At 38.5% G+C, this 11,085-nt stretch overlaps 1 protein-coding gene across 1 annotated transcript; it reads right to left on the bottom strand.

Moving 5' to 3' along the window:
* Positions 1-3,316: 3,316 nt before the first annotated feature.
* LOC135474796 (D(3) dopamine receptor-like) lies at positions 3,317-6,546 on the bottom strand. The gene is made up of 2 exons (XM_064754392.1): positions 6,510-6,546; positions 3,317-5,587 (listed from the first exon to the last, which is right to left on the bottom strand). The coding sequence occupies exon 2, from the start codon at positions 5,532-5,534 to the stop codon at positions 4,236-4,238; it is 1,299 nt and encodes a 432-aa protein (XP_064610462.1). The 5' UTR covers positions 5,535-5,587; positions 6,510-6,546; the 3' UTR covers positions 3,317-4,235.
* Positions 6,547-11,085: the final 4,539 nt, after the last annotated feature.

Raw genomic sequence — 11,085 nt, 5'->3', positions numbered from 1 at the left:
CCACAGAAGTCTGAATCCCAAATAGCCGAGGCTAAGGGGCGGCAGATCCCGGGTCGTGTCCAGGGCAAATTCCTGATGGGGGTCTGGATGGGGTGGGGGTTTGGGGTTGGGGGTTTGAGGTGTGAGTCTTTGAGGCCTTTGCCAACAATTTTACTCATATTTCGTGGGATTTAATACACTACCATCAGAAAGGTTTTAATATTACCATTAATAAAAGAGCGGTGGGAAAATGTCCTGCAACAAGGAGGCACATTACATGCACTCTAAGGATTCCTTCGTCGTCATATGACTGAAAAATTGTTAAAGTGCGACGTTAAGCCCTGAGCATTCACCCACTCACTCATTCATACGTTTTTTCTTTTGCATTTGTTCCAATTTTGGTTAAGCTATAACTGCATTAGCTCTCAAACTTTGGACACAAGCCTCTGGAGTTCTTACTTTCCCTTTTGATTTCGTTTACTTTTTGGTTAATCTATAGCTACTTAACTGTAACTACTACTTTCCCTTTGACTTTGCTTTCTCTTTTGGTTAAGATGTGACTGCATTACATATCAGGCTTTGGATAAAAGCATTTGTATGTAAGTCCTATTTTCCCTTCATGCTTAGTTTTCCCTTCTGATTAAGCCACATATATTACTGCATTAGATCTCAGACAACCCACAAAGCGCTTTTAAGTCTCACATTCTCACGCCGTGTGTGTAGCAACTGAAATACACAGACCTTAACCGCGGCGTCATGACCACATCAAATTATAAAAGATACACAACTCGCTAACTGCTTGTTGGAAAGTCATAAATGTTTTGATGAAGATAGGATCCGCCACACTGACGTCTTTTTGGTTGGTTATTGCACTAAATATTGTATAAGTACAGTAAGGAAGAAAAAAAATACAATAAATTAGAGTCGTAAAAAGCATGTGTCGTGGATTAACCATTTATGTGTCTATCTTTAGAATAACATTTAAGTTCAGGGGCCCATTTAACGAAGCATGCACCAAGCCTAATTTTAATTACAACTTACAGTGAAGGTATGCCTCAACATGCTAAATGCGCTTAATGTAGTGTTTGTAAAACGCATATCACGTTGTGCTGAAGAGAGCTATATATAAAAATTATATATATATATATATATATATATATATATATATATATATATATATATATATATATATATATATCCATTGTAAAAATTATATATATATGTCATATTTGCCTCTGCATCCCATATGGGATATAGGATATGGGATATGGGTAAGTTGAGTTAAGGGGTAATGTGAGCTACCCACTTTAAAATGTACCAGGATGTGCAATGTAGAACAAAAGCACCATATATATTTAGTCAAAAACATGTGATGACCTTGTTTTATCTAGTTACATAGTGAAATCTGTCAACATCATGGAAGATAAACAACAAAATCAATTTTTGCGATAAACAGTGAATACTGTTGAAAGAGGAATATGTTCAGCTGGTAAACCAAAAAATGAGAGTTAACCTGGAGCTAATTTCACAAATAAAACCTTATACTTTAATCATTTGGTTTGTGATGTAAAATCAGTTTTACCATTACTAGTTTTGTAGCTCCCAAGAAAAAAGTAGTTGTGCGGCTAGCTCGGGTACGGTAAGATGAGCCATGGACCAACTTGCCCCATGTGGACTATTGTTGACATATGATGTTGATATCTCAGTTATTTGTCAAACATGTTCATACTTCATTTTTATCTTCGACAGCCACACATTTAACATGTTGTCAGTCACCTAGGCCTACAAATATCGTAGATAGTTATTCCTTGAGTTAAGACTGAATAGGTTTGATTTCAGATCACCTCTAGTTAGTATTTATTTATTTATTTGATTGGTGTTTTACGCTGTACTCAAGAATATTTCACTTATACGACGGCGGCCAGCATTATTGTGGGAGGAAACCGGGCAGTGCCCGGGGGAAACCCACGACCATCCGTAAGATAGCGTAAGATAAGCAAAGTGAAAAGGTGCTTATGGAAGTGTGTTCTGTGGTAAGCAACTGAGCGAATGACATGGTTTTCTTTGTCAACAGGAAGCCTGTTTCATAAGTGATAACATTTATACTATCCAGGCTTGATCATAAAAGGAGCTCCTTTTGCTTGTTAGGAAGAAAAACATATGAAAGCAGGAATGAGATATAGGTCAGTTATTTAAAATGACAGATGTAAATACTTGCTTCTTTATGTGGTGACTCAACTTACCCCACGGTATGGATCAATTAACTCACCCCATTCACGGGATAAGTTGATCCACAAAGCCAACATTTTTTATTTTGCATCTAAAACAGAACTATTCGAGTTAACTCAACATGTAATGTCCTATGCATGCATTGATAAATGCCACTTAAATCAACATAGTTTGTATTTGATAAAATGGAATATTGTGTATTTCTGATTACATTTTGTAAAAAGTGGCTCATCTTACCCCGGTCTGTCATACTAACTTGTCCGTTACTAGATGATGATTAGAAGGAACAGATATTCTCTGTCCGTCCACTACTGGCCCAATCGATGTCTTGCTTCAGTGTTTTTAGCCGTCATATCGGCTTTTTCTCTCATTTGTGGCAATACAATTCTGATTCGTACAAAGGGTTGACCAGTCCAAGAAAAGCCGAATCCTCGTTCGAAGTGGAAGCAGGTGTTATCGGGCGCAAGAACTAGCCTCAGTGAGAAATTTAGCAAAACATTGTTTTACATCACGCCACTTCGGCAATATTGCAGCCATATTATGATGAGAAAAGCTTTTAAAGAAGCAGACCTGTTCTAATACACAGAGTTCCTAGTCTTAAAGGCAGAAAGAATAGCGCTTCGCAAGGATCAAACCCAAGTAAAATTTAAATAAATGGGTTAGAGTGTTGTGGTGAAATATTTTTCACTGAAAAAACGGATGTGTCCATGCACAGTTTGTGACAGCTTGTATTCGTGTATCTCCGAAATGTTTCTCCAAAGTCAAACCGTTATTTCTATTCTAACACACCTGAATTTTTATAATTTGGTGGAATAAATCAATCAAGAAAGCGAAGTTATACAAGCCTCAAAAATCTCAATTAGGAAGTCGGGATAAGTTACCAACTGACACGGCAGGATACTGGTAGACTCCTTCAGTTATACTGTTGTCATTAAAGCGGAAAGCGATCTGAACTTTGGTTATACCCCAATACATCACTGTGTATCAGAGGATCAAAACGAAACCAGTTCACTTCGCCAAACAGAGAAAATTCACTATAGTTCTCATTAGATCTCTCTCACGAACTGTTCAGAATTAAGTAAAACTAACGCGACATTTTTTAGGGAAATTTTATTTCAGGAAAAACAAAGCATAAGACGAATTAATAGAAGCAATCTGTTAATTAATAGAACACAGTCTGTTCAAGCCGTCTTTGGTGTTCGCAAAACTAGGAAATATTTCATTCGCATCAGTAATTATGGGTTTAAAATTCATTTCTGTGTATATTATCTACTAGCGTCTAAAGATCCCCACGGTATGGAAATTATGACCCTTCAATAACGATTTAAAACCTACTGGTGCACTGCAATCCAAAATATCGCAGGCGCACATCTCGAGGTGGTCACCATGCCAACTGCAGATCCATCTTTAAACGACGACAACTGTTCATGAAATGCTAACGAAAAGGCACGTGCACATCAAACCTTCATACATCTGCAAAGTTTCAGGAAACTCCAGTTTCCATTTTAGGGCGGAGATAGCTTGGAAAAAATTAAGAATGTGCTACCAGAAAAGCACATCTACATGTCATATCCGAAAAATCTGCAAAGTTTGAGGAAAACTTACTCACAGCTTAATAAGGCTTTTCAAAAAAAATTCTATCGAAAAGGAAAGTGTACATCTACATATCATGCCCCAAAATGTCTGTAAAGTTTCATGAAAATCCAATATGTTCCGGTGACCCAGAAGCCTCTCACCAATGACGTCGCTGTGAGTTCAAACCAAGCTCAGGCTGGCTTACTCTCCGGCCGTAAGTGGGAAGGTCTGTCAGCAGTCTGTGGATGGTCGTGGGTTTCCGCCGGGCTCTGCTCGGTTTTCTCCCACCATAATAATCAGATATAACTTGCCAGTTTACAAACTGTTGAGTAAACAATGTAACGCAGCCATCGAGTTATACCTCAGGGCCCACCTGCACGAAGAGTTCGTAGCTACAATCAATTGTAAAAATATGTTATGCCGTTTAGACATCAAATGTCCTTGATAAAAGGTCAGCCTTTTTTAGAGAACTGGACACTTCTGGAATTAGAACGACAACAACAGAAGCAGCAGGAGGAAAGTCTCGCCAAAGCCTTGGCACATTCCATCCGGAAGTTGATGTTCAAGAAGCTGTAGATGATCGGGTTGATGGAATTGTTTATGAAGTAAGACTTCGAAAACAGTTTCATCAAGAAGTCGACAGTGTCCGAGCGTTGTCTGGTGTCCTTACTACGGATCACCGTCACGATCAATGTGGGCAGGTACGACAAAATGAAAGCCAAAGTAACGACGAACAGGATCACTGTGGTTTTACTGGCACGGATCTTAGTCATCACGTTTTCTCCTATCTGCCGTAGAGATTTCTTTTCGGGGTCCATTCCGTCACTTGTGTTGCTTCCCAGCCTTCCCAGTGTGTTGGCTCTGGCCTCCCCTGTGCGCAATCCGCCGGAGTCCGGTTCACTGCTAATGCTTACACTCGGCAAATATTTGACGCGAAAATTTTGTTTCCGCTCGATCTTGGAATCAGACGCAGGCTTTTGCGTGGGAGACAGGGCTGTCGGTGACTCGGGTAAGCCGCTGTCTTCCGTGGATATTTTACTGACTTGTCTTCCTAACGCTTGTCTCTGACGATGTTTAATTTCGAGCCAGATTCTTATGTAAAGTCCGATCATGGTACACGTACAAAGCACAAACACCACTGACAGATAACCATACCAAACAAAAGACAACAGAGTGCTCTTTCCGTTCTTTTTCAGGGTACTACAGTCTTTGCCTACAACGTCTGTATAGTTTGTTTCAACATCTTTCAATCCAAAAACGAATATGGTAGGAATCGTTGTTAGAACGGCGAAGATTGCTATGGCAATGCAGATTTTCTTGATGTAGCGCAATGGTGTGTTACGCAATGGTCTGCAAATCTTGAAGTATCGATCAAACGCTACGGCAACCAAAATTAGGGCTGATCCTATAATCGGCACTGACTCCGTGTAGCGTAAGATTTTGCAAGCGGCATTGTTGTAAAACATGTAGGGATAGCGGAGGTCGTAGATTTCAGTGGGCATACCGATACAACATACCACCATGTCGAACATGGCCATGGATAAGATGAAATAGTTCGAAGAAGTTCTCTTAAATCGTTTTAGATAGACGTAGAGCACGAGACTGTTGCCGATGACGCCGGTTACAAGAAGGATGAGGATGTAGAGAACGACAGGGATGTAGAGACGAGCTTTGTCATCATTAAGCTGGCGTAGTAAGCGGTCTGAGTCGTTCCAAGCCACATCTTCGGTCGTGCTATTGCTTGCCGACATTTGAAAGTCAATTCGACTGGATACCAGAACTGGACCAAATCACGCCTCACCTGCTAATCGGAGAAAAAATTATAGACGAATGACTAATTGAATAACGAAGATTTTTGGTTCATCCATAATCGGAGGATTTATAAATGTATATACAGACGGACTGACACTGACATATTCATGGAATTTGACATCCTAATAATTACGATTATTAATAATATTGAGGTCTGCATTATTAATAACTGTTCGACATTAGACTGACAATAACCTGTCGATATTTAAAAAGAAAAACATGGTGTTCCGAAGCAAATATGTCCAAAGCAATGAGCAATGCCGAAAGAAAATGGAATGAACACAGGGGCATCATAAACCGATCTGAGGTGGGGACCCTACAGACTACAGTTTGTAACTAGCTAAGTTCGTAAATACAAGGTACCGAAAAGAATACCATATACCCAAAATTGGGCTTAAATGCCATTTCCAAAATATATAGTTTAGGATACATTTTAACTTTCCTGAAAACTTACTAAACAAGACAGGCTTTTTTCTGTTAGAGAGCATTTTGTGATGAAATTTCAAATTAAAAAAAAAAATGCTTCACATCAAAAACATCTTTGAGAGACCATGTAAGCCGTGGTCAATATGGCAGTTAGGTATATACATGTATGTAATGAGCTCAAGGTAAGTTCCCATTCATGCTTGTCGATAAAAGCATTTACCATGCTAGTAACGTTACAGAAATCTAGTATTTGGGGGTTCAGAAACAATAAAAGAAAAACGCAAATGTTAATCAATGCACTAACAAATTGAATTTATACCGATTAATTGTGGGAAGTATTTATGTGAAATGTTTTTTTCATTGGATTTGCATTATTACAGTGTAACTGAATCTTTGTTGTGTTAAATCCTTTAATTACCATGTATTCAAAACAGAACGATCAAATTTGTTTGATTCAACTATGTGAAAAAAGAAATATAGACACTCACCCTTTAGCGAAAATGAAGCCAGTGTGTAGAGATCCCCGGACTAACAGTTTAAAACCCTTACTTTCACAATGCACCCACATGAGCAACACAATGGGACTCAAAACTTCCTGTGTAATCGTACGACATGTTGTATAACCAGGAAACTGCACCGTATAAAACACTTGAATGTTAGTCCCAGGCTTTCCGATCAAAACCTACAGAAATTGGAGCAACTTGTATATGCTGTAGCATCATCGGCAGGCGATTTTCAATGTATTCAGATTATTATACTACCGGATGATACCGAGACAATTCGAACATAAAAGTAAAACTAAAATACCGTGTCATGCACTTAAAAACCGTCGGCCTTGAGCATATTGAACGAATGAACTATTTGCTGTTTTAATACGTGCAAAAGCCTTCAGATATGATCCTTAAAGCATTAAGCCTAAAATAAGTTTTTAAGGATAGACGCATATGACATGAAATCTGCAGCCTTGACTTCAACTGTAGAAGTCACAACTGTAGAAGTCATTACAATCATTTACCATAACATATGACCTTAAAAAAAGGTAAGGGTCATTAACGATGAAAAAAGTACTACTCCCATATATGAAGAATATGTAACTTTCATTATTTTTGTTCTGTGCTTTCGAAAGATATGTTTACATGCACTACATGCCATTTAACTTTATAGCGGCACTGCACGTGACATTTCACTTAGCAACCTCGTTCAAGATTGATCAAGGTAAAAAATAATCAAAAGAGTTCTTTTCCGGGGAAAGAGGCACGTGTGACAATGAAATGGCAGATTTGGCTTTAATTGTTTAAGGTACAACATGTTTACATCCATTTTAAAATAAAATAACCCCAATGACCTGAAAAACAGGTCAAAGTCACAGAAAATCAATAGGGTTTTTCCCTCACATATAAGGTGTATGTACCACAGGTTTCATTAACTTTTCCATGCCTTCAAACGATATCTGATTATCATGTTTACAAGTACTACATGCCATTTTCTGTAACGGACCGGTTCACCTTGGACAAAGTATTTTCAAGGTCACTGAAAATCAGTTGAGTTCTTCTGCATGGCGTTCTCCACAACTACCTTATAAAGCAAATAGCATTTGGATTTTAGTTCAAGGCTTTCCTTTCAAAACCAACACAAAACGATGCATCTTGTATACGTCATGACATAAGCATGCAATCTTCAACATGTTTGCTTCATTCATTGACTGACTGGAACTTAACGTAGCCTTCTACATTATTTCGGTCATATAAACGATGTCTCCTTGTAACAACAGACCGTACTCAATGACGACATACAGCCCTGGCCTCAATAATAGGCCATGCGGAGGACACCAGACACGACGCTCTACCAAGTCACATTATATTGACACCAGGCCGACCAGTACTTGCTCTGTTCCTGAGAGCCCGGCATTGTAGACTGTATCTTTCAGTTATATACATGCACAGAGACCAGGTTAAGACCCTCAGGAGATCATGTACTACACTTCACTATAAGTGACGGGGACATCTAGCGATGAAGCGAGAATCAATGCGTCGAAACAGACATTCGCATACCACCTGCCAACCAATACGGACCGTTCCAGGTCAGTAATCGCAAGGCCAGTTTCCAAAAACGACGTATAACACAAACCACCAAAATGGTCATAAAGTAATAAAGTACGAAATCATGCAAAGTGAGGCGGTCAACAGTTTGCAGTGATGTTAGAAAGACACAAGGTATATTCTAGGCGAATGAATGAAATCAGTATTCATGTACCATGTACAAGAAAATGTATATCTCAGTTGCGCTTGGATTGCATCTGTTCATACCTCCAAGGTGGTGACCTAAATCAGCACGATAAACATACGGCTTTAGCCTCGGGTTAACCCGAATTAAACAGAGTTATGAAGCAGAGCGCCAGAGATTCTGGACGCTCTGTGCATATTTACTTAGAAAAGAGTTATGCTTACTGTAAAACTTTAGAAACTTGGAGTGAAGGCGTTTGGTGGAATTACCTTGACACACTAGGGACTTACTCGAGTCTGGAGTTGACCAGAGATACCCTTGACTTTATACTTGCTATGCCTGTATATGGTAAAACGATTCCACTAACCCTGAGCTAATGACTAACATCGTTAATCATCAGATTTAACGTTTTTTCTATGGTTTTGTCTGCGGTCGTCATATTTATGGCTGTGTCTTATGGTGAATTCCCGACGAAGACATGCAATCTGCTAGACTGCACAATCAGACGATTCAGCTATTTTTTTTGTGCTCCCAATATCTACTGTCTACTGTTTTTAACTTACTAAAAATTCTGCGCAATAACATGATGTTTTAGATATTCAGTAAGGAATTTATTTAAGAGCGCATCGGCATTCTGAATGGAACTTACGGAAGCAGAAGAGGAACAAGGTCGGGTATGATGAGCCGTACAGGATGGGGTAACATGAAGCAGAGAGCCCGAGATTCTGCACGCTCTGTCCATATTTACTTACTTATGATACTCATTGTACAATTTAAGAAACTTGGAGTAAAGCTTTTGATGGAATAACCTTGACACCTTTTAACAGTACTTACTGGTGACGTTGAGTGAAATCGTCACAGGAAACGCAGGATCTAACAAATGCTAAAAGGCGAGATATGTACACGCCATATAAAGGACCCTTAATACGTATGTTCCTGTCCAAATAAGGATAATTTACAATGTCAAAATTGAAAATATGCCCTTGTAAAATTTGCGAGAGAGGAAACCAGATATATATAGGTCCAGATAAGATGCACCATCTGGAGGTTTCTTTAAACCCAGCGATTACAAAAACATTGGCGGGATTTGTACCCATCGAAATACCTGTACACTGTTGATATAATTATGGTTTCCCCGAATTTCACATAGATGTTATTAATGAGCAATTCAAGCACTCAGTGAACATAGAAACATACTATGAATGGTAACCCTTGCATGTAGTGGAATTGAAGAAGGATTTGTTGCCTCTGATGTTATTATAGCGGTGATCGGGAAACCGACGACCATTACTGAAAAATCTTCCCACATACGACGGGAGGCGAAGCATGCATGAGCTGGATTTGAACTCACATCGACCGCATCGGTGAGAGGCCTCTGAGTCGTTGCGCCGTCCTGGCGCGCTTACCATCTCAGCCACGGAGGTATACCTATTTCCTTTTTAATTATTGTTTACCTGTCATTTTGACAACATTGAAAACTTTACATTACAAAGAACCAACAGAAATACTTGCAATTTAGTAAAAATAATGTAACAATGCTGAAATAAAACGTCTTATTTAATAATAGATAAAGGATACTTGCTTTTTATGAGGCGGATCAACTTACCCCATGCTGTGGATGAACTTTCCATTCACGGGATAATTTGATCCACACAGCCAACATTTTTCATTTAGCATCCAATACAAAACTATTCAAGTTAACTTTAACATATAGCGTCCTTTGCGCGCATACATAAATGCCAATTAAATCAGTCTAGTTTGTATTTGATAAAATGGAATATTGTGTATTTCTGATTACATTTTATAACAAGAGTTCAGGTGAACACAACATATGCCCAAAAATGCATTTTTTTGAAATGCATAAAGAATGCCAGTAGCATTGTGGTGAGTATAAAACCTGAGGGTAATCTTCATGGGTGTTAATGGTAGGTATGCGGCTACCATGGTTACGAAATTATTTCTATTTATATAGTATATATAAGGAAAACAGCTTATCGGTTACCATGATAACCTCGAAAATGAACAAATGTGAGTCGCGACACATTGTCATCTGTGTCTATATATGTATGTATCTACCAAAAATTAAAACTCTAGGCGGAAAACGGTTGGGAGTTTATATCCCGGACACCAAATCATATTTATTTATATAGTGTACATAGGGAAATTGGCAATCTGGTAGCCATGACAATATCGTCTTCAAGGATTATTTCACTTATATGGCACAGTCAGGTTTATGGGTGGAATTACCAAAGCGAAGAACTCCAAATTTTGTTATTCTGTTCATGTAGGCACATGTACCTTCGTCAACACATAATTCAATGCACCACATTCAGCATTCAATATTTTAATCAATACGTTTCTGTAGACTAACGTCAAATGATTACATTTGCAGAAATGATATTATAAATTCATCTTTGGTTGTATCGTTTTCTCAGAAGAATGAATGAATGATTATGGCTTAATGCCACAAAGTCAACTTTTCAGCCATATCGTTGACAATATTTCGTTCTCTGCTTATAATGCACCTTCAGTGAGACATTTTAATGAAACAGTCCATATAATATAGACATTGCCTTATATAATGATCGAAGACAAATGAACAGAAAGTGGTCCATAAATAAAGACATCAACAGATAAACACAGCAGAGAATAGAGGAAACTCTACAGAAAGTCAATGCTTTCATTGTGGTCGTGATTTAGACTGGGGGAATATCGTCTAATTACCAAGGCCTCTATTAACAATAGCGCCTTCCAGTTTTTTTGATATGTTGAAAAAACTAAGGTCTAGTTCGGATTTCTGGAACTTTCTTGATTTTTTTCCGGCATCTCTGGAGGGCCAAT

Source organism: Liolophura sinensis, chromosome 9 (genome assembly GCF_032854445.1).
Source record: "Liolophura sinensis isolate JHLJ2023 chromosome 9, CUHK_Ljap_v2, whole genome shotgun sequence".
In the NCBI taxonomy this organism is placed as follows: domain Eukaryota; kingdom Metazoa; phylum Mollusca; class Polyplacophora; order Chitonida; family Chitonidae; genus Liolophura; species Liolophura sinensis.
This window is presented reverse-complemented; position numbering and strand designations above follow the sequence as displayed.

Coding starts and splice junctions, on each gene's coding strand:
- LOC135474796 (XM_064754392.1), bottom strand. CDS start 5,534: ATGTCGGCAAGCAATAGCACGACCGAAGATGTGGCTTGGAACGACTCA.